Below are 22,620 nucleotides of genomic sequence, written 5' to 3' on the forward strand. Positions count from 1 at the left end.
TTTAATGGAAATGTCACCAATGACTAACCATTTTATACCTCATAGCAGAGCTTACATTTGATCTATTTGATAATAGTGACTTAAGCATTATATATGGTGTACTAGCCGGTTTTAGATTTGGGTATCAAAGTTTATTAGTTCAATGGATGTTCAAAGATGTCAGATTTCCACAACCCATAGTTTAACATTGATGTTGCTTCTGGATTTGATCGTGTAAAGTGTTTACATCAAAATTTTGGATCACACTCCGTGATCCATTGTTAGGATGCAAATGAGTGCCAGAAAATGAATGTTGCTTTTGAATGGCCTTGGCGCAAATTTTAATCATCTAATATAAATGGCTTCCAGTTACTAAGTCCTTAGTGTCTAACACAAGGGCAAACACATATCTTTCAGCCTCCGAATTACAAGATCCCAATTAATTTAGAAGGTTTGGAGATGGAATTTTACAGCTTCTGCCACGAGTGCATTGTACAAAATACAAATAATGTGTTGCTCCAATTTTTGAGATTGCTGCATCTGTTAAAAATCATGTAAAAACAAAGGCTTATTTCCATCTGATTTAGGGCATAGACATAAATAAACCAAGCCAGAAGCAAGAATGCAATCTCCGAGCAACACCTGCTATAGTTGAAGAGGGAGGACTTATTTAGGCTCAATAAGATTCAAATTGAGCTTGTGTGACAAAGGGAAACTACCAAGTCCTTTGCAAGGATCAACAAGCTTGAGAAGCAATGTGGCCTCTAACGCTCATTGTTTAGTCAAATATTGGAGCCAATTGTGATTTATTGTGACAAACAAGGCTGTGAGAATGCTGGCCTTGCTGAGAGGATGTCTGTGCTGAGGAGTCTCAATGTTCAGTTTTTCTTATGCAAACCTTAATGCAGTTTTCTCTGAGAGGGAGAAATTTGAGGTGAAAGCCTAAAGAAGTCCTAATGCAATCAAAATTAAGCCTCTTCAACTTCATCTCGCGTTGTATGCCTCAAAAAGTGTAAAAGATGGCTTTTTTGACCAATATAATGTTGGAAGGTAGTCAAAAGTTGTGATGCTTGGAAGGCCGCAACCATGACACTTGGAAGCAGCGGATGATAACCATTTTTTAATATCGATGCCTTGACCAACTTGTTCTAGGCATGTCTACTCGCCATATAATGCCAAGTCTGAGCTAAGATAAATTTGATGGGCGAAATCAGGAAGTTGTGATGCTCATTAAATTGTCAATCACCAACGATCAGTTACCTCAGATTCCCTCAGGCAAGACAAATGCTGAAATAGGGGAATATTTAAAGGGACTACATGAGACATTCGAAAAAAGTAAGAATGTGCTTTTTTTCAATCATGATGGATGAGAGAATGTCCCTGTAAGAACATCTCACAAAAATCAAAGACATATGTGATCAGTTGGAAGTGATTGGTCAGACAATGGAGGAAGAAGGCATGGTAATAAAATCACTCTAAGAAGTCTATTAGAGTCTTATGAACACTCTATTGAAACAGTAAACATTACTTCAACTAATGTTGACTTGAACTTTCCAGATCTTTCCACCAAACTTCAATAGCAGGATCGATGGAGACTTTTACTCAATAGTGGTGCTAGCTCATCCTCCACAAGGCCTTCACAAGTAATTATTATGCTCAAGACAAAGAGAACAGTTAGTTCTCTTAGCAAAAAGGCCTAGGCCAATCTTGGGACATCTCCAAAAAGAAGAACATTCTATTCAACTATTGCCTAAACAAAAGAAGCAGGAAGGGTCTAGCAAAAGGCTAATGTAGCAAGGCATCCTAAGGACACTGAGCAAGAGGAGTTTGTCATCTTTGCCGGTATTGCCAAATGCCTAACAAATCACATCAATCATCTACCTACTTGACACAAGTGCTTCTCGACACTTTACTCATCATTGAGATTGATTCACTAATTATACACTATTGTGTTGATTCAATTATTTTGGATAACAATATACTATTGTCGGAAAGGGCAACATACAGATCCAATCTAGGAGGAATTTAATTTTCCAAACTATATACTATGTTCTAGGCATGGAACTGGAACAGTCTCTCAATAGATCAAATTATAAAACATTAGTTTTATGATACATACCCTGATTTTCCTTCTTGATAACCGTTGTACGTGTCTCTTCAGTTACATATTCTTATCGAGAGTTGCTTTAATTATGTGGGTTTCTTTATTGTCAGTGATGATTATTGAGATGTAATTGCTTCAACATTTTTGGCAGATTAATAAAACATAAAGAGTTATTATGATATTGTATATCGTGTTTTCTTAATTAATTTTGTATAGCATTAAGCTTGGACATTTTTGTGATTATTATCTTTCATGCTCAGTTTTGAGAAAATACATCAGTCTGCCTAGACTTTCTAAAAATGTATGAGACATTTTTTGAGTCTGTGCATTTTTTATCTATCAGGAGTAGGTTGGTTGCAGCTATTCATATTGTCCTATAAATTATAAACTAGGAGTGTCATTGTGGAGACCAGAATTTGAAAGACGCAAGGACATGCATTTTGATTCGAGAAAATTAATAAGGATCTATCTTTTGACAGGTTGGGTTGTTTCCCTCGGTGTGGAGAATTTTCCCAAAATATTTCTTCTGTTCTTTGCATTTTTTATCTCGATTTTCTTTTCTTATATGTTTTTGGTTCAACTTTAACATGGTATCAGAGCAAGTCTGAAGAAATTTCATCTAGAATTAGAAGCATTCTTAAATTTGTGCCCTTTGTTTATCTTTAAACTAGTTATTCTCAGTGTTTGAAAATGGTATATGGTTTGAAAGTTTAAGATAGGTTACATGGCTCTTCAAATTATGCTTCATGGAAGCTCAGGGTTCTCATTGCTCTTGAAGAGAATGATCTTTTGAATTACGTCAAATTTGATAATGTAGAGCCATCTAATGAAGCTCAAAGAACTTAGTGGAAGAAGAACAAGGTTATGGCTGAAAATGTCATGATTGATTCAGTCAAGTATTATTCCTTCCTATCATTTCAAAATTGGAATCAACCAATGAAATGTTCAAAACTCTTAAGGATCTGTATAAGTTTAATAATACCAGCATAATTCTTGCATTGAGGCATCAACCACTGCATCTAAAAATGGCAAGGGGTGATTTTATAGTTCCGTGCTTAATAAAAATTACAGAATTGAAGGAACAGCTTAGTGCAATTGGTGAGACATTTTCAGAAAGAGATCTAGTCATGCTTCTTACAAATGGACTTCCCCATTCAAGGCATCAGTGGAAGAGATAAGCTTCCAAAATTTGACAAGTTAAGGGCAGATTACATCTGAGACATTAAAGGCAGATTGCATTCAAGATGAATGCAGATTAGAAGCAAGAGAAAATGGACATAGAAATCATCATGAAGCTGATCATGTTCTTGCAACTCACACTTAAAAGGAAACGAGGAGAAAGGAAACTTCAAGACGTTCAGAGATAAAAACTTTGAATCAGCCTCGTGACCCGAAAAAAGGAAAAAAATATCTTTCCAGAATTCAGTGCTTTGAATGTGACAAGTATGGTCACCTTGCTAGAGATTGTTATTCTCGACCAAAGACTCAAGTTGTTGCAACCATTGTAAAAAATTCTTATCCTCAAAAGGAATCCAGTAAAAAATTTGAGGGGTTCTTATTTGTATCTGCAATTTCTAGCAATATTCCTACAAACAGCGATACATTGCTGATTGACAGAATTGCATTTGTATTATTGGTGACAAAGAATATCTTCTTAATTTAAAGGAAAAAGATTCTCATCTACAAGTCATAATTGGTGCTGATGCAAGTTATTCACTAATGGGTGTTAGTCTACTTCCTTTAAATTTTCGGAATTCCTCTTCATCTAAGTGATGTATTATTTGTACTTGGCATAAAGAGGGATCTGATTTCTATATCAGCGTTAAAAGACAACAGGTGTCATTTTGCTTTTGTTGATGGTAAAGTCTTGGCATCGAAAAAGAACTACAGTATTCAAATTTCAATCAGCTCATGAAATTGGAGTTTGCCATGATAGTCTTTACAAGCTTTCAGCTCGTCCTATGCATGCACTTGCACTTAATACTTCAAACTCAAAATGAACTTTGGCACAAGAGGATTTGGGCATTTAAATTTTAGAACATTAGCCATTATGGAGAAGGTTGTTGTTGGCCTCCCAAAGCTGAACCAAAATCAAGAAGGAATTTGCAAGGGATGTGCTCTAGGTAAGAATAGTAAGAGCACTTTTGTAGTAGTGAAAGTAGAGCTAAAGAATACTAAAACTAATTCATTCAAATTTATGTGGTCCCATGTCAGTTGCTTCTCTTAGTGAATTTTGGTATTGTATACAGTCATTAATCATACATGATTATTCATGCAAGTGTTGGATCTATTTTTGTAAGTCTACGGAATCCGATGAAGTGCTGTCCAGTTTTGAAGAATTCAAAGCACTTGTTGGAAACTTATCTAACAAAAGATTTAAGATCTTAAGGTCTGATAATGGAGAAGAATATATCTCTGGTAAATTCCATGATTACCATGTTGGAGTTGGGATTAAGAAGTTTTGTGTTCCCTATAATCCTCAAAAAAACAGTGTAGCTGAAAGAAAGAAACGAACAATTATTGAAGCGGCAAAGGCAATGATTCATGATCAAAGCCTTCAAACTTTTCTGTGGGTTGAGGCATGCAGAACAACAGTTCATATTCAGAATCGTAGTCTTCATCAGTTTCTTGACAACATGACCCTTGAAGAAGCTTTTACAGGTATCAAACCAGATGTTAATTACTTCAAAATCTTTGGGTGCCCAATTTATATTCACATCCCAAAAGAGAAAATATCAAAATTTGAACCTTCAGCAAAGAAAGGTATTTTTGTTGGATATAGTAATTTTTCAAAAGCTTTCACGATTTATATTCTAGGTCAAAGACAAATTATTGTGAGCAGGAATGTTACTTTTAATGAAGATGTAGCTTGCAAGATATCCAATGGGTCTGACATTCAAAATCATGAGGATGATTTTAAACATCCTCAAGATTCAGTGATGCCTGATCCGATTCCATCTTGTGAGATTCAGAGGGAGAATGTAGATGTGGATGATTCAATTGAACCAGCTAATCCTATAGACCCTGTTGATACTTCAGCAGGTCCTAGTGATACTTCAGCCAACAAGAAAAGACCATTGTGGGCCAGAAATACTGAGGAAGAAGCTGAACAACATGCAGTTTCATGTGGCAATTTCAGAGGAAGTAAAAGGTCTCATAAGTATGATGTTTATGTAGCATTAATGAGCCACATTACTGCATCTGAAACTTTCCGCGTTGAAGAAATTTCTAATCAGCAAGTATGGAAAGACGTCATGATGGAAGAGTATCAGTCAATCATTAAAAATGATGTATGGAATATAGTTCCATGACCAAAAGGTAAATCAATAGTTCCTTCTAAAAGTTTTGTTTATGATTAAACATGTTGTTGATGATAGCATAGAAAAATATAAAGCCAGATTTGCTGGTAAAGGTTTTTTACAAAAGGAAGGCATAGAACATGAAGAAACCCTTGCACGTGTAGCTCACTACAGTTCCATCAGAACAATCATTGCTATTGAAGTAGTAAAGGGTTGGAAACTTCACTGAATGGATGTAAAAACAGCCTTTCTAAATGGAGTAATTGAAGAGCAAATTTACATTGAGCAGCCAAAAGGCTTTGTTATTCGTTACAAGGAGTCTGATGTGTGCAAACTAAAAAAGGCATTAAAATGGTTTTAAGCAAGCTCCTTGTGCTTGGTATGAAAGAATTGATTACTATCTTCTAAGTTTAGGTTTTAAAAAAACAATGTTGATCCAAATTTATACTTCAAGGTAAATGAGGACAAGGTGTCAATTCTTGTACTCCACGTTGCTGACTTGTTTCTTGCTAGAGATGATGATGTCATTGTTAAGTGTAAGAAAGAACTCACTTCAAAATTTGAAATAAAAGATTTTGGCTTTTGTATTATTTCCTTGGACTCGGGATACAGAAAAAGATCAAATGAAATTAATTTAAGTCAAGATTAATATGCAATAGAAATATTTTGAAAAAATTTGAAATGTTACAGTGTAAATATATGGTTACTCTTATGTAAGCAAATCTGAAAAAAATTACATGAGGATGCAATTGTTTCAGATTTAGTTGAACCTTCCATGTAAGTTCAAACTTAGCTAATTGAATACTAATATACTTGGTTAACACAAGACCTAATATACGTTATGCAATGAATACATTAAGTCAGTTTCTGTGTGAAACAAGACAAATTCATCGTGTAGCAGCCAAACATATATTGAGATGTCTTCGTGGCACAATGGGATATGAATTAAAATATTCTTTAGGTGTTGAGCTCAAACTACGAGGATTCTCTAACTCAGCAGGGTGTGTAACTAACAGGAAGAGTACTTTAGGATGTTATTTCAATCTAGACTTGGCCATGATTTCTTCGTGCAGCAGAGAGCAATCTTGTGTGGCTGAGAGTACAGCTGAAGCAGAATATGTTGCAGTATGTATGGCTGAAAAAGAGGTTGTGTTCCTTCATAAATTACTTGCAGGTTTTTTGGGACACCCTTCAGAAGCTACAACAATCACGTGTGATAATCAAAACTATGTAAAGCTTTCAGTTTATCCAGTGTTCCAGGACAGGTCAAAACATGTGGAAATCAAATACCATTATTTAAGGGACGTGGATCAAAGGAAAGCCATTGAGCTTAAGTACATTTCTACAAAGGAGATGTCTGCAAACGTTCTTACCAAGCCACTTCTGAAAATGAAGCTTTGTTACTTCCGGAACAGCTTGGTATAGTGGAAATTGATTCTCTAGTTGAGACACAATCGCAATTTCACTGACTATATACATATTATTAATGAGTTCTTCTCTGTGAGAGAAGTTTGAGGTGCAATCCCTTGTAAATGAGTTCTTCTCTGTGAGAGAAGTTCAAGGTGTAATCCCTTGTTAATGAGTTCTTCTCTGTGACAAAAGTTCGAGGTGCAATCCCTTGTTAATGAGTTCTTCTATGTGAGAGAAGTTAGGCATGATTTTAGTCATGAGTGGGACTCCATGACTTATTATATGCTTCTTGGGGCACCCTCTAGGAGTAACTATGGTGAATATTGTTATACTGAGATAACAATTATTTTTAATATATGATGAGAACTGTTGCTGACATTAACTATTGTTGCAGAAATGAGATGGCACTCTAAGGATCTCTCTCTTGCTAAAATGGAGTATTGAATTCAATAGTAGTTGAGAGACATATCCTACCTTATGAACATCTCTCCATTGGTTGGGTTCTTCTCATGTCATCAAGCTCTCTCGAAAGCTCTTCTCATTGCTATCGTTTGTTTTCCATGTTCAATCACCCTTGTGTGTTCTCAGTCTTTACTTTCTTCCTTATCAATCAAAGTTTTTCATGATTTATCATCTTCATGAATTTTGTATTGGTCATATATATTATGATGTGTTCAAGTCTATGCGAATATATTGCTTTGCTCTTTACTGGCTTCATTCAAATTGGCACCATCCAACTTGGCTTAGTCCTTCTTGGCATCTTCTTATCCTTATCATTCTATCTTATTGGCATCCACTTCCTCCTTGATGTTGCGCTCAACTTATGTGTCGATTCTTGCTTCGTGGTAACTGTTGTCCGTGTCTCTTCAGTTACTCGTTCTTATTGAGAGCTACTTTCATTATGAGCATGTCTTTATTGCAAGCAATGATTATTGAGATGTGATCGCTTCAACATTTTCAGCAATTTACTGAAATATAAAGAAATTTTTGAAGACCTTAGATGGCGGACAATTGTTCTTATTAATGTGATATTGTCAGTCTCATATATAGTTTACGTTGGAGTTATATTGTGTTTTCTAAATTGATGATGTATAGTGTTAAACTTGGTCATTTTTGTGATAATTATCTTTCATGCTCAGTAAAATACATCAATCTACCTAGACTTTCTGAATATGTATGAAACATTTTCTGAGTCTGCATTTTTTATTTATTGTGAATTGGTTGCAGCTATTCATATTGTTCTATAATTCTGAACTAAGTGTATCATTGTGGACAACGGACTTTTTTGAAGGCAAAGGACTTGTATTTTGATTTGAGAAAATTATTAAAGATTTGTCTTTTGGCAGGCTGGGTTGTTTCCCTCGGTGTGGTAGGTTTTTCCCAGGATATTTCTTGTTTTCTCTGCATTTGTTAGCTTAGTTTTCTTTGCTTATATGTTTCTGGTTCAACTTTAACAATATCAAGCATTGGCATCATTGCTCCAATTGTTTGTAATTCATGGTTACAAACTTTCCTATGAACATGCAAGATATTGCAAGATGTTGAGGAAAGCTAGATATTTTATTGAGTCGGTAAATGGTTTCATCTAAAAAGTTGCATTATCAGCTTAATTTTTTTAGGTAGGTTTTCTTTGTTTTCAATAAGCATGTTCGCACAAATCTGTTTTGACTTAACATGGCTTTGCTTTGTGTCAGTCGCGTCATCCATTTTGTGTTTTGTGTTTTTGATGCTTGAATTTATAGCCCAATGGATACTAAGGGACATGAAGACTCTGGATTTTACATTCCTCGTTGTTTCCAAGAACAAACGAGCTATGTTCCCCAGTCAGCCAATTGTTGTCCTCAAATATGTATTTTCAATATTAGGGCAACCCTACAGAAAATTTTATAAAATAAACTCTCTAAGGTGTTTTCTTAATTGTTTTGTTTGATTTTGGTTTTGTTTTCGCCCTAGGATTGTGGCATTTTCAATTCAGTTTGTCTCAAGCTATTGTAGGCTTCAATCAGAGTTTATTTCAAGAGATAATGAGGGATTAAGTACATAGCAAGTGGTATTTGTAAGCTAGACTGCACATCTTCATTCCTTGATTAAAATCTTGCACAAGTGGATTTTTTGTTAGTCATTACATGGCATCTTGGGTATCATTTACATGCAATCTGGAATTAATACTCCACCGTACATATTTGCAAGGGAATTAGTGATTAAGATTTTAATGTGTCTGTGGGCTTTTCAAGTTTCAATATTATCTCTTTAAAAAGATCAAATGCTTGTAAATGCACATAAGAAACCCGTTATTAAACAAATGATGTTTTCAATACTCATTGGTGGAATTTTTAAGTTCACTTACAAGGTATTAGCTTTAGAAACTAACATGTTTTGACTTTGCATATGATATTAAAAATCTCGTCATTATTCAAGGTGGTGATTTTCAAAGATATTGCATTATGTTTTAGACATGCTAAAGCCCATTATTGGCTTTATGAAGTAAAGGTGGCAATTTTAACATGTATTATATGCTCACAAACCTGTCATTGCTCTTTTTTTTTAAATTGTGACTTGCAAACATGTTCTAAAAGCTCGTTATGGCTGTTTTAAAAATGTTTTATACTTGTAGTAGAATCTAAAAAGCTTGTTTTTATTGTTAGATGAAGTTGCCGTTGTGTTTTAAAATGTTTTCCTCTTGTAAAAACCCTCCAAAACCCTGTGGTCAGCTTATAGGTTATTCTAAAACTTGTTTTTCAACTTGCAAAGGCTCTCAAAAAACATGCCGCTGCTTATGTAATGACTTTTTAAACATTTTTAAGCTCTCTAAAAGCTTGTTGCTGGTAGTAAAGGGCATAAATGAGCTATGTTAAGCTTACTAAATCTTTCCAAAACTCTGTGGTTGGTTATAAAGGATAGAAGAAACAATTTTTATAGGTATTTCACATGCAAAAGCCTGTGCATATGGAAAAATTCTTTGTGAATCCAACAGAAAAGTCCACTGCTGCCTTAATGCAGCATTTTGAACTGTTCTCCTAGCTTTATATGCTTGTGTCGGGACTTTAAAAGCCTGTTATGAGGCATTGAAAAGCATGCTTTTAATGATAATCATTCCCAATACTTGGGTTGACATCCAAAAAGCTTGTTGCTGCTCATTTACAAGCATCCAATCTAAAAGCCTGTATAGGGCACAAAAATGAGTTTTTTGAGAAGCAAAAACAAATTTTATGCTTGCCAACATGTTATAAAAGCCCGTATAGCACAAAAACGGACTTTGAAGAGACAAATACAAAATCGATAACTTGCAGCTCCGTTAAATAAGCCCATCCAAGGCAAGAAATAAGAGTTTGCAGCTTGTCTATTATCACTAAAACCGTGTTTCTCGCACTGGGGTGTTGCTTTTGGATCATGTTGCATTTTTTCTTGCAATGACTTGGAAAATCAACGTATTGCAAGTTTGAATGAATCTTTGGCTTCCTATCTTCATGCATTCTTCCTCTCATTGATGCAGTACAAGGCAGGAGAATCCCCAAAGGAGATGTCCTAGCCCCCAGCAAATTACCACACAACGGAAACAATACAACAATGCAAGATATGATACCAATTACAACTCTTTGTTCATAAAATAACTGTTTACATGCAATGTGCCTGGCTGTAAGGCCTTTCGAGTTTTGGCCAAATACAATAGCAATTACAAAAAAACAGTTCTGCAAGATCCCTCAAGATCCAACCCTAAAACCCTTAGCTAGTCCAAAACCACACTCTGGTAGAAACCTCCAAGAAGATCTAAACTTGTGCTCACAAGCCCACCAAGTAATCTCCTTGTTTTCCAAGCCTCGGCTACTAACTCTTCTCAAAGTTCGCTCCTCTACTTCATCCTCTTCTCCAAGCTGGATGATTATGACATAAGACTCTACAAGACCCCCTACTTATGTCCAACTAGGCCACAGGTTGGCCTAGTATGCTACAAATTAAATAAACCCTTGCATTAAATGCATATTTAAGCCACAAGTCAGCTCACAACAGAAATTAAATACATATAACCAAATTAAATGCCAACACGGCTGACCACAGACAACTCAGGCAAAGCCAAGACCAAACCGAGCATCAAAGAAACCGTGCCAAGTATCAGCATAACCGAGCTCCCACAATATATGCCGAGCAACACCTTCATAGACTGAGTTCCTCCAACAACCGAACTCTTCCAAAGATCGAGCAACTCAGGCAACACTAAAATCAAGCTTCATCGAGCTCCCAATGTGTGCCAAGTTCCCACAAACATCACCAAGAGCCTTTGACAATCGAGTGCCCCAAGCTATGCTGAGCTCCTTTGACAACCGAGCACCTCTAAGATCATCGAGTCCATTCATCCACCAAGTTCTCAACCAAGAACTGCCAAGAGATGACCAAGTAACCTCTACCGAGCACCTCTTCTTCAACCGAGTATCACTCCAAGCACCCTCCAAAGCAACTACCAAGCCTCCTCCCATGAACTCCAAAGTAGCCATCGAGTAAACCCAAGATGCTCCTGCATCACTCATTCCTGGCCATTGATAAGGAATCTGAAGAGGACCAAGTTTTGTCTTCATTCTTGAGAGGGTTCGGTCAATCTTCGTTGCCTATATAGCTGCAAATAGACTTCAAGAAGCATGTGTGATGGTAGCAAGCACTTTTCACGTTTGACTTGTAATGGGGCTTAAAAAACCCCACTTACAAGAGAAAAAACTTCCCACTTATCTATATATGATTGTGCAAGGAGGTGAATGTGTAACAAAAGGATGGCAGCATAAAAAGCTTACAAGCCCAATTAAGCAGGTGATTTGTTGATGCTATCACTATAGAACAATCAAGTATACAAATTCATATTCCAATTTGAGATGCTTTTACTAAACTAGAACACATCAATCATTAGGCATCCTATAGTAGCATGAAGATCAACAAAAGATTATGTAATAGGAGTCGTGTTTTTTCATCATGCATTTTGTAAATTACATGTACTATGAAAACATGATGTAATTGCATGTGATAGTATCACCTACAAAGTTGTAACATGTAATCACCTCGCAAATGTATTAGGCCTTGCAAGGTTGAATAAGTTAAACTAGGTTTTTAAATAGGTCAAAGTCTATTGGGTTTCTCCCACCTTTCTCTCTCAACTTCTTTTGGCAATACAAGAGAACTTTGCCCATTTGTTTATGCACTCTAAGACCTTGTGCTTGGATGTAGATTAAATTTCTTTTAATAAAAAGAGACAAGTTGTTTTGATGCTTTGTGCCAATCCAAATTGTGATGTTATGACATTTTCTTGAGTTAATTGTGAGTTTTGTACTGTTGTTCAAGGATTTGAACACAATCTTGCAGACTTTGACTTGCTTACCGTGTTCAGAGTTAGAACTTGGTTTCAAGTTTGATCTTGCGAATTTTTGAGCTACTTATCAAATTTGAAACTATTATAGGACACATAGACAAGGAAGTAACTTGCTGACTTTGTGCTGCTTTTACTTTTTCAATTTGTGCATACAAGGTGGAAAATGTGCTGGAGATTTTGAGCTGCACATGTGTTTCATTCTTGTTCTCAAAATCTCATAAGGAGTCATCAAAGACTTTGAGCTTTCATGAGTTTCTTGGTTATATAAAATAAAGGTTCACTGAAGATTATTCTTACATCTAATCGTCTACTTTTCGGAAATATTGCTCCAAAAGATACTTTGAAAGAGAAATACACTATTGCATTAAGATTGTATTGTAGTAGTAACATCTATTCTGAAATAAGAGATTAGGACAAATGTCCCGCCTTGATTTAGCTTAGAGTAAATCAGTAGTTAAGTGCTTTGCTGATTCCAGTAGCAATAAGAGGGAGGAGCCTTCCTTGAGAAGTAGGAGAGACTGTCTCACATGTTGTCAAGAACCACTGTTTTGCAACTGATCCATAAAATAGTCAGTTGCAAACTATCCACAGTTTTGTAAGTTCTGGTCACAATAGTTCTTCCATCAGCAATCTCCAGCATCAATATGGGCATTTAAACATACAGTACCTCTCTCAGCTAGTTCTGAAGAATCTAGTTGTTGGATTGCCAAAATCATGGATTTTGTGGAGCTTGTCAGGCTAGAAAGCAGTATTCAGACTCTATTTTCAGATGTCAATTCTTGGCAAGCTTCCAAGTTGTTACAATTGATTCATGCTAATGTATGTGGACCAATGAGCACTCCTTCAATAACTAGGTCCAAGTATTTTCTATTATTTGCTGATGATTAGAGTTCTAAGATGTGGTTGTATTATTTTTTTTTGAAATGGAGGTGTTTAGTATGTTTCAGAAGATTAAGGCATTGGTAGAAAAAGAGTTAGATCAACAAATAATAACAAAAAGGACAAATGATGGAGGGGAGAGAATTTTGTTCTTTTGATTTCTCTAACATTTGTGCTTGTCACAATATCAAGCGTCTACTTACCACATCTTAAACCCCTCAACAAAATAATGTGGTTGTCTCCAGATGGCTCATTGAAACATAGAAATGTTCCAAAGAGGTCTGGGGGATAGTAATCTACACAATTGTCTATCTTTTAGTGAGCAAATCAAAAACAAGTGTCTATTTTCTTTTAGTAATCAAAGTAATCTACACGATTGTCTATCTTATAGTAAGAAAAGTATTTTTTTTCTATTTTCATATTAGATTCATAGTTTCTATTGTGCAAGAATGGCCACTACTGGTAGTCAAAGTTCAGCAGTAGGGAAAGTTGAACGAAGTGATAACTTTAATATTGATGTGGCATCTCCATTATGGAGGCACAAAACAAGATCATCACAGGTTTCAGGAGGTGGGTCATACATTTGGAAATGCAATGTATGTCATAGTAAACCATTCACCAGCTCATATTCTCGGGTCAAAGCTCATTTTATGGGCCCTACTGGTAAAGGAATAGCTCATATTTTGTACAAACCTTCATCTACAAAGAGCATCATTTAGTGAGCAAATCAAAAAGAAGTTTGTACAAACCTTCATCTACAAAGAGCAATGTGAATGTGCCCACCGATCATGTTGCATCCTCCAAACATCCATTCTTGAAAGTGGGAGAGGAAGATGATGAAGTACAAGTCATTACCCACAAAAAATGTCTGTTAGATCAAGCATTCAAAATCAAGGCAAGAGAGATTGTTGATGAAGCAATTGCACATTGCCTTTATGCCAATGGTCTTCCTTTCAATTTGGTAAGATCACCATATTGGAAGGAAATGGTTGCAGCCATCCTTAGAGTGCCAGCTGATTACATTAGCCCCGAGTTTGAAAAGGTTCATACTACTCTTTTGCAAAAAGAAAAGATTTCTATAGACAAGGCTCTTCAACCAATTAGGACATCTTAGAAAACTTCCAACATAACTATTGTGTCTGATGGATTGAAAGACACAAGAAACCGACCATTGACAAATGTGATTGCAATATCCCCCAAAAGGAAAATGTTTTTTAGGGCTATTGATTGTGAAGGACAAATTAAGGATTCACAATTCATTTCTAGAGTTCTCATTGAGGCAATAGAGATGGTGGGTAGTGAGAATGTGGTCCAAGTGGTCATAGATAATGCCACAAATTGTAAAGGTGCAAGTGCTTTGGTTGAGTCTTGATACGACCATATTTTTTGGACACCATGCACCATACACCCTCTCAACTTGGTCATGCAACAAATTGGCACCCAAATAGATTGGGTGAAGCAAATATACCAAGAGGGAGAGGAGATACAAATGTTTGAGACAAACCACCACATGCCACAATCTATATTCAGATCATTCTCCAAGTTGGAGTTGTTGAAGGTAGATTTAAAATTGCATAACTTAGTTTCATTTATTTATTTATTTTGAATAAGTTTTATATTCATGTTCAATTATCAAATCATTTCTTGTTTATAACTTCGTTTTATATTTGATGTCATAATGTCAACTTGTTTATAGGTTGTTGAGACTAGAGTTGCATCTCATACTGTTGTTCTGAAATGACTCCTCAAGGTGTGATCAACATTGGGCCAAATGGTTATTTGTAACCAACAGGTTGTGTGGAATGCTTCAAATTCGGAGAGAGCCTTGAAGGTCAGGGGTATGATTTTGGATAAGCATTGGTGGGCTCGTGAGCAATTTGTATGGGATTTCACCTCATGACTATGCTACGCTTTGCCAATACAGATGCACCTTGCTTGGGGGATGTGTATGATGGCTTGGACACCATGGTAGAAAAGGTAAAGCTCTCCACACAAGCACATGAGACTAACCCCACAGAATGTGAAGCCTTGTGCAAAAAGGTGGAAGATATCATTCATCATCATTGGGAGAAGATGACTACCCGATTGCACCTCCTTGCATATGCCTTATCTCCAAGGTACTATAGCCAGAAAATACTTGCTCTGTTGGATAGAATTGCACCATATGCGAATGAAGAAGTTGCTACTGGATGCTACACTGCATTTGCAAGACTCTTCCAAGATGATGAAATGCACAAAAAGGTGAGGCTAGAATTTGGCTTATTTGCTTCAAGATCAAAACTTACTCCATATGCAATAAAGGAACAATATGACATGGGAGCCATCACATGGTGGTACATGTATGATCAACCATTCAAGCATCTACAACCTCTTGCAATCAAGATACTCTCACAAGTTTTTTATTTATTTATTTAGCAATTGTATGCTACACTTTAGTGTTTTAACATTCTCTAATTTGCTTTTCATTTGTATGTTTAATTTTATGAACACTATTCAGGTTGCAAGTTCTTCTGCTGTTGAACGGAATAGGGGTACATACTCCTATATCCATTCAGTGAAGCACAACCAGTTGGGCTCAAAGAAAGTTGAGGACTTGGTTTATATACATACCAATTTGTGTCTTTTGTCACGTAAGGAGGACGGATACAAGGACGGGTCAACCAAGCTTTGGGATGTAGCCCGTGAATGTGCAAACTTGGATGCAACACTTCAGGATCTTACTGTGATCACAAATGATGATGTTGATAACATCATGGCACATGCATCTAGAACAATTGGAACCATGTTTGGTTCAAACGAACTTGCAAGTGTTGCAGCAAAAGAAGATGATGAGAATGTGGATTTTTTTGAGAATCCTTATGATTCTGATTGACTGAATTTGATTTGTGAATCTTGAGCCTTGACTCTTGATTGATCAACACTGAACCATAAATTATGTTTTGATTTTGTAATTCGAATTGCATTGGAGTCTTGAACTTGAGTAATTTACTAATTAGACGTTACTGTTATTTCAATTTGATTATGATAATGAATGATTTACTTTTGTATATTTCTTTGCATACATATATTATAGTTTATATATATATGGACGCACCCAAACGCATCCAAAATTGCCCAAAAAAAAAATCTGTGCATCAGCACCCTGCACCCGCATCAGCATCAAACCAGCATCGGTAACTTAGATGTAGAGAGTAGTCGTTTCATATTCAATTGACATGTTGGCTTTGATGAAGAACGAGGGCCTTTCCAACTTCTCTCCAGTTTTGAGCCCTAAGGATTCACCTTTGCAAGCTAAGGATTTGGGTGTTAATCTTCCATTGCGTCCACCTAATCGTAGGTATTCAAATGACTTTGACTCTAAAGTTGTGGATTCTCGCAGGCATGATATTGCACCACCCAACTTTTCCCACAAACCTATTGATCTATACGTCGACCAATACAAGTCTAATTGTTCCTCCTAAACCAAATGTTGCTACTTCTACTCTCCAACTAAAATGGTGGTCCAAGATCAAAGGTGATCTTCATGATGATGAGCTCATTGCGGGTAGATCATCTAGAAACAAGAGTAAACTGCAAAATACTGTTTTGATCTTATGGCCAACATTCACAATGTTCATGAGCCTCAATCCTATTCAAAAGCTAACGGTATAACTGAGTGAGAACAGGCTATAAAAATAAAACATCATAGTCTTATGAAGAACTAACACTTGGGCCCTTTCTAATCTTATATCTGAGAAGCCCATGAGCTGTGAATGGGTGTATTGTAAGTACAAGGCTAATGGAACCCCTCATAGATTCAAGGCTCAGCTAGTTGCTAGAGTGTTCAAACAGCAAGAGGGCATTAATTATGAGAAGATATTTCCTCCCACAACTAAAATGAGTATCATTCGGCTTGTCCTCACCATGTCAGCCAAATTTGGATGCAAAGCCCATCAAATGGATGTCAAGAGTGCATTTATCAATAATGACTTGCAAAACGAGGTTGATATGACACAGCCTCCTAGTTTCAAGGTTGTTGGTCATTAACACTAGGTCTGCAGAATGGTGAGAGCACTGTATGGCCTGAAACAGGCTCCTCAAGATTGGTACATAAAGATTGATAAGTACCTCAGTGATCAAGGCTTTAAGAGGATCTTGATTCCAATCAGAATATTAAAGCTATTGGTGTTGATATACTTACTGATGAGCCAATTATTACTAGTAGTTCAGCACTTTTGATTGACTAGATAAAATAGAGTTTGTGCCAATCCTTTGATGTGACAGATTTGGGACTTCTCGATTACTGTTTAGAATCGAGGTTTGCAAACAAATGGCAGTATTTTTATATCTCAGTCAATGTATGCCAGAAATTCGCTAGACAAATTTTGGTTACAAGATTGCAAACCTACACATCCACACCTATGGAAAAGGGTTGAAATTGTCTACCAAATCAAATTCACCTCTGGTGGGTGAGTCAATGTACACTATCAACCCCAAGGTGGGTCCCTAGCTGATAGTGTGTTGACCCCGCAGCAGATACTGGACCTGACCTCAATTTTGTCATGAGTTACATCTCCCGTTTCATGACAGCCCCTATAGCTGAACACCGGGTTGCAACAAAACATATGTTGCCATACATGAAAGGCACTTCTGATTTTGGCATTCTATATGGAGAAAGCAAAGATACTAGACTTATTGTTTTCACAAAGTCAGATTGAGCAGCTTCTATTGATGATGGGCAGTCTACATCTGGGTATGCCTTAAGTCTGGGAACAAGTGAAGTCGCATGGACTAGCAAGAAACAGCAATTGGTAGATCCTTCCTCGACAGAAGGAGAATATCAGGAAGTTGTTAAAGCAGCTTGTGAGGCAGTTTGGCTTCAAAATGTTCTCTAGTATGCGCATTTTTCAAGCGAGTCCTTCACCTCTCTTTTGACAATCTAGGGGTGTTTAAGCTTGCCAAAAATCCTATCTTCCATGAGCAGACCAAGCATGTTGAGCTTCATTATCATCACGACTGTAAGCTTGTAAAAGACAGATTAGTATAGTTCCATTAATGTTCCAACAAATGATCAGACTGCAGACATTCTCAAGAAGTCTTTAGGCCCAAACAAGTTTGTATGATTTTTGGGGCAACTTGGTGTAGTTCACAGATTGACCATTAGGGGGGATATTAAAATAACGTTTACATATATATTTAATCAATGATCAATAACATGATATTAGTCTGTTTGGATAGTTTCTAAATTAGTCTTTAGTTATCAATTGTTTCTTTAGGAAACATCGTCAATGTAATTGCCTATATATGTACATTCATTCTTTGAATAACACAAGCAATTAGCATTTTATTAGAAAAAGCTATAGTCAAAAGAAAGAAAAATGTCACCAAAAGGTGAATGAAGACAAGAGACTTAATGTGTGATAGTTTGTTTCTTGCTACCTTTTCTATATGAACGAAATCATGTCCAGATGGCACCTGGTCAATCATTTCTACCTGCTTTCTTCTATGTAACACCTCTAAGCACAAAAATAATAGCAAGGTTATATATTTTCCAGATTGAACAGATGGGATCTGTCACCTGAGATCACAATAGCCATTAGCATTATTCAAAAGCATAGATATCTGCCAGATAAAATCACTACATGATTTGGTATGAAATAGCTTATGGAGTTAATAAATAGCATAACAAATGTCCCTGTCCAGCAATTTAAATATTATACCATACATTATCTCATTTCTCTATCATTAAGGTGTCTGGTTAACCTAACGGCTGAAAGGAAACCAAGCCTGAATCTTTTTATCAATGTCTTAAGATCTTTCACTGTTAAAAAAATTTAACTCACAAGAAGCAGTGTGAATAGCACATTATTTGTTAAGACCCACAACATGTTTGTGATTTAATGTGCCCAAATTAAGCTATGACTCGGAGGAATGATTGAATAATAGAATATGTTTACATATTTTTTCAAAAGGCAGATAAAGATCTCTTGTATCCTACTGTGAACCAATCAAAACATATAAAACTAAACTCATGTTCAACTCCCAGATTTGTAATCAACTCTAGAATTTTCGGAAAAAATAAGCAGGATATTTATAGAGTATTCTTAAAGAGTGTCCCTAAATTATTGGGAATTATAATATCTTGTGTGTTGAAAGCAAGCAATATTAGTGCTCAACTTTCTCTGGATGTTTGTGCTTTGTTATAGATTTCTCTAGATATTGCAAATCTTGCCTAAGATTGTCCCACAATTATAAAAAGTATATTTCCGTAGCCAGAAAAGCAAATGAAACTAACAGCTTCCCTAGAAGCACCCGTCATGAATGAACAGTGTATTGGGATTCATTTATATAGAAGGTGTAAAAACTAAATCATTAAAATATGTAAAAAGACAAACAAAAATGGAGAACTCCTGCATACAAGCATAACCATAAAAGAATCCAAGCCATTGAGTTGACCAGATTTCTGACAAAAAATAGACTTGGCAACTTCTAGAATTTGTGCATTATGGAAATATAACTCATTAACTTTATTTGCAAAAATCAACATATGCAATACCTGCTGTACCAGCTGGGGAAGCATCTGGGCAAGAGCGACCAATAAGCAGCTTTGGGTGATAAAGTAGATGTATCTTGGGTTCAATCTCAGCATTTAGGGCTAAGCTTTCCTCTGCTAAAGCCATTGCATGATGATTTGTAGCAGACCATAGAGGCCCTGCACCATTTCCAAAAGAAGGAACTGTATCTCCACCTCGTTTAGCCAAACGAGCCATTTGATCCTGACCAATAGGTTCCTTAAAGATGTATATTGGCCCCATCTCTGCAAACAAAGGACACTGGCGCCTACGTCTCTGTAAACCAGCTATAGTAGGAGGAGGGTTTGTCCCTATGCAACAAAAAGCAAGTGGCTTGGAGATACGAGGAAATTCAAATGGGCGACTCTCATACAAGCGACCATTCACATATAGCTTCAACTCGCTTTCTGATTTTCCTAGCATTGTCTGCTTGTGTACGTGCTCTAAGCCTATGAAATACCAACATTGTGGTTTAAATGCATGTGTAAAATGAAGAGAGGCCTTCCTGCCTTTACCACTACCGCTTTCAACAACCAAAAACTGCCCATGAAAATATGCTTCCACACCCTGATTGTCTGCAGAAAGAAAACTGAATAGCCTGGGCATATGTGCTGTTCCTTCCCCAGCAAGGGCACTAGCAGCTGCTGCAGCTGACATGGCAGAAGATTTTCCTGTTTTTGCTGCAGCAGCTGCAGCTATAGCAGCAGCTGTCGCTGCAGTGTTCAGTGTGTCTGCAAAAGATTCAATATAAAGCCAGGTTGCAAAAGCATAACCATTTGAAAATGGCCATCGGCTCTCTCCTGAACCAAGTAAACCAGAACTCTCACCATCAAATTCAAAACTATAAGCTGGACCCTCTGTCTCCTTCCCAGATGTGGCCTTTTCCAATGCAAGGGTAAGATTTAGTGCCCTGCCAGTAGGGATTGCATCGGTTATAAGCTGAAGCCAACACCGTAAATCAAAAACACTAAGGGAATGTGCTCCTAATAGCTCAAGACAATCGTAAAATGGGCTGGCATTCCAGTTCTGACATTTACTCATTCCATCATGTTTCTTTGTAAACATTATATCTGCAGCTGAAAGAAGAGCTCTCAGAAGCCCTGCTCTAGAGCTCATAGTGCGGTTCCTTGTACAGGATTTCAAAATATTTACCATCCCTTTTACCAATCTTGTCCTTGGTGACATGTAAAGATCTGTATTATCTACATGAGAGACCCAAGGAATTATACTTGCTGCCACAACTGTAGCTTCTGCACTAAGCATTACATTAGGAGTAAAGTTTTCTCCATCTTGATTGAGATCTCTAGCTCCACCTATTTTAGCAAGTAGCACATCCACCACTAATTGGGAAATATCCTCATTCTCTCTACCTTGTAAAGTGATATCTTCTCCACAAACAATCTTCCTCAACCTTTCCATAATACTGGAATCCAAATCATGTATCGCACAATCAATGAGATGCAAAAGCTCGGGAGGAGCATCGGGTAGAACCAGTTTACTTTTCTGCACTGAAGGTGAGCTGATTGGAGAGGCAAATGCACTTCCACTATCAAGAGACAACATTGAAATATCAATATGGGAAGATGATGAAAAAGATTGGGAGCTGTAATTTGATAATCTTGCAGGACTTCTTAACACATTGCCATGCATGTTATTTTCCTCGTCTGGAGTAACCTCTTTTGCTGATCCACTGTTTGATTGAGACATATCTTTAAAATCCAAGTTTTGTGATGCAGGAGACTTACTTGCTATCTCAGCTTCACCTATCGATGTCAATGTCACATTCCTTTCTTGTGGATCCTCCAATGAAACCTGCTCAAATTGGCTTTCTTCAATAATTTCCTGAATCTCATTCTCAATATAATCTTGACCGCCATTGATCCTCTGAGACTCCCTCCGCTCATCCCTCTCCCAATTCAAACTTCTATTAGGAATCCAACCTGAACTCTTTGAGGGACTATCTGAGCCAATGTTACCTAAAAACTTACCTGTTCTGTTCTCTGCTACCTTTGAATTTCCCAAGGATGGTTCCTTCCCATTTTCACCTAGCTTCATTGCCTCTCCTCTCAACTTCCCAGGCCAATCACTACTGTCGATTTCTGTAGAATGTGAGTGCCGGTTTAAAGCACTAGCATTATCATCTCCGTCATCCCCAAAACTCTCAGAGTTTGCAGCAGCTGGATGTTCATCATGGCCGAACCTTTCACTCAAATCAATTGACACCAGATCATTCTTGTTGGAAGGATCCATCTAGGAAATTTCAAAATCCCGTTAACATCAACCTTCAATTAAAAGGTAAAATTTATATCTATTCATCTACACTATTCATAATACTGGAACGAACTTTCCTTAGTGATAGAACCTCTTTATTTTGTTTGTTTGGTTTTTTCCCCAAATATAATATCAGTATCAGCTATAATAAAAGCCAAACTTGCACGTATCTCTGATTTTTGCATTGGTCCAAAGAAAACAATATCCAGAGCTACGAAATCAGGGTGCTAATGGATCTAAATATACTTATTTTTGTTATAAAGCATCAACCTAAATTAGAGCTAAATTTGAAAAAATCAAGTAGGAAACATATCTAACGACGTATCATACAAAACCTATTGCATGGAAAATTTGTTTCACATCAATGCTCGTTGATAGAATTTTAATTTTCGAAAAAATAAATGATATTATATCCACACTTTAGATCACAATTACAATCATACAGAATAGGTCCAAACAGACCAAATTCCAAACTAACCTCGCCTGGATCCGAACAATGCAAGCAACTGAGCAATAAGAAAATTGAAAAAATCCGATGCCCGCGACCGATTTACCAGCTCAAAATCATGAGATCCTGCTAATAAGCAACAATAAACCCTTAAGACATGGTCGCTTTCCTCATCTTAAATACATACGAATTTTTGAAAAAAATGTCCTTCCCCCACATTAACCCAGAAATTGTTAAATATACACGAAGACAAGTGTTGCAATATAAGCATATTATAAATTTGAGCAAAACACACACACGCAATAATTGTATACATATTGCAGTATGAA

At 36.6% G+C, this 22,620-nt stretch overlaps 1 protein-coding gene across 3 annotated transcripts in view; it reads right to left on the reverse strand.

Annotated features, from left to right (window-relative positions):
• The window catches only part of LOC149556441 (WD-40 repeat family protein / beige-like protein), a 161,453-nt gene that overhangs the window by 138,590 nt on the left and 243 nt on the right, over nt 1–22,620 (reverse strand). For 2 of the 3 annotated variants that reach the window (XM_089830752.1, XM_089830749.1), the window contains exons 2-3: nt 22,322–22,417; nt 19,557–21,822 (exon numbers count right to left, since the gene is read on the reverse strand). In XM_089830752.1, coding sequence (XP_089686878.1) covers nt 19,557–21,822 — 2,266 coding nt within the window. In that variant the 5' untranslated portion in view covers nt 22,322–22,417. Of the gene's footprint in view, nt 1–19,556; nt 21,823–22,321; nt 22,421–22,620 lie in introns of those variants that run through there. The other variant, XM_089830750.1, reaches the window with a different exon arrangement.

The sequence above is a fragment of the Cupressus sempervirens genome, chromosome 5 (assembly GCF_028749045.1).
Source record: "Cupressus sempervirens isolate cs-2001-9-10 chromosome 5, ASM2874904v1, whole genome shotgun sequence".
Taxonomy (NCBI): domain Eukaryota; kingdom Viridiplantae; phylum Streptophyta; class Pinopsida; order Cupressales; family Cupressaceae; genus Cupressus; species Cupressus sempervirens.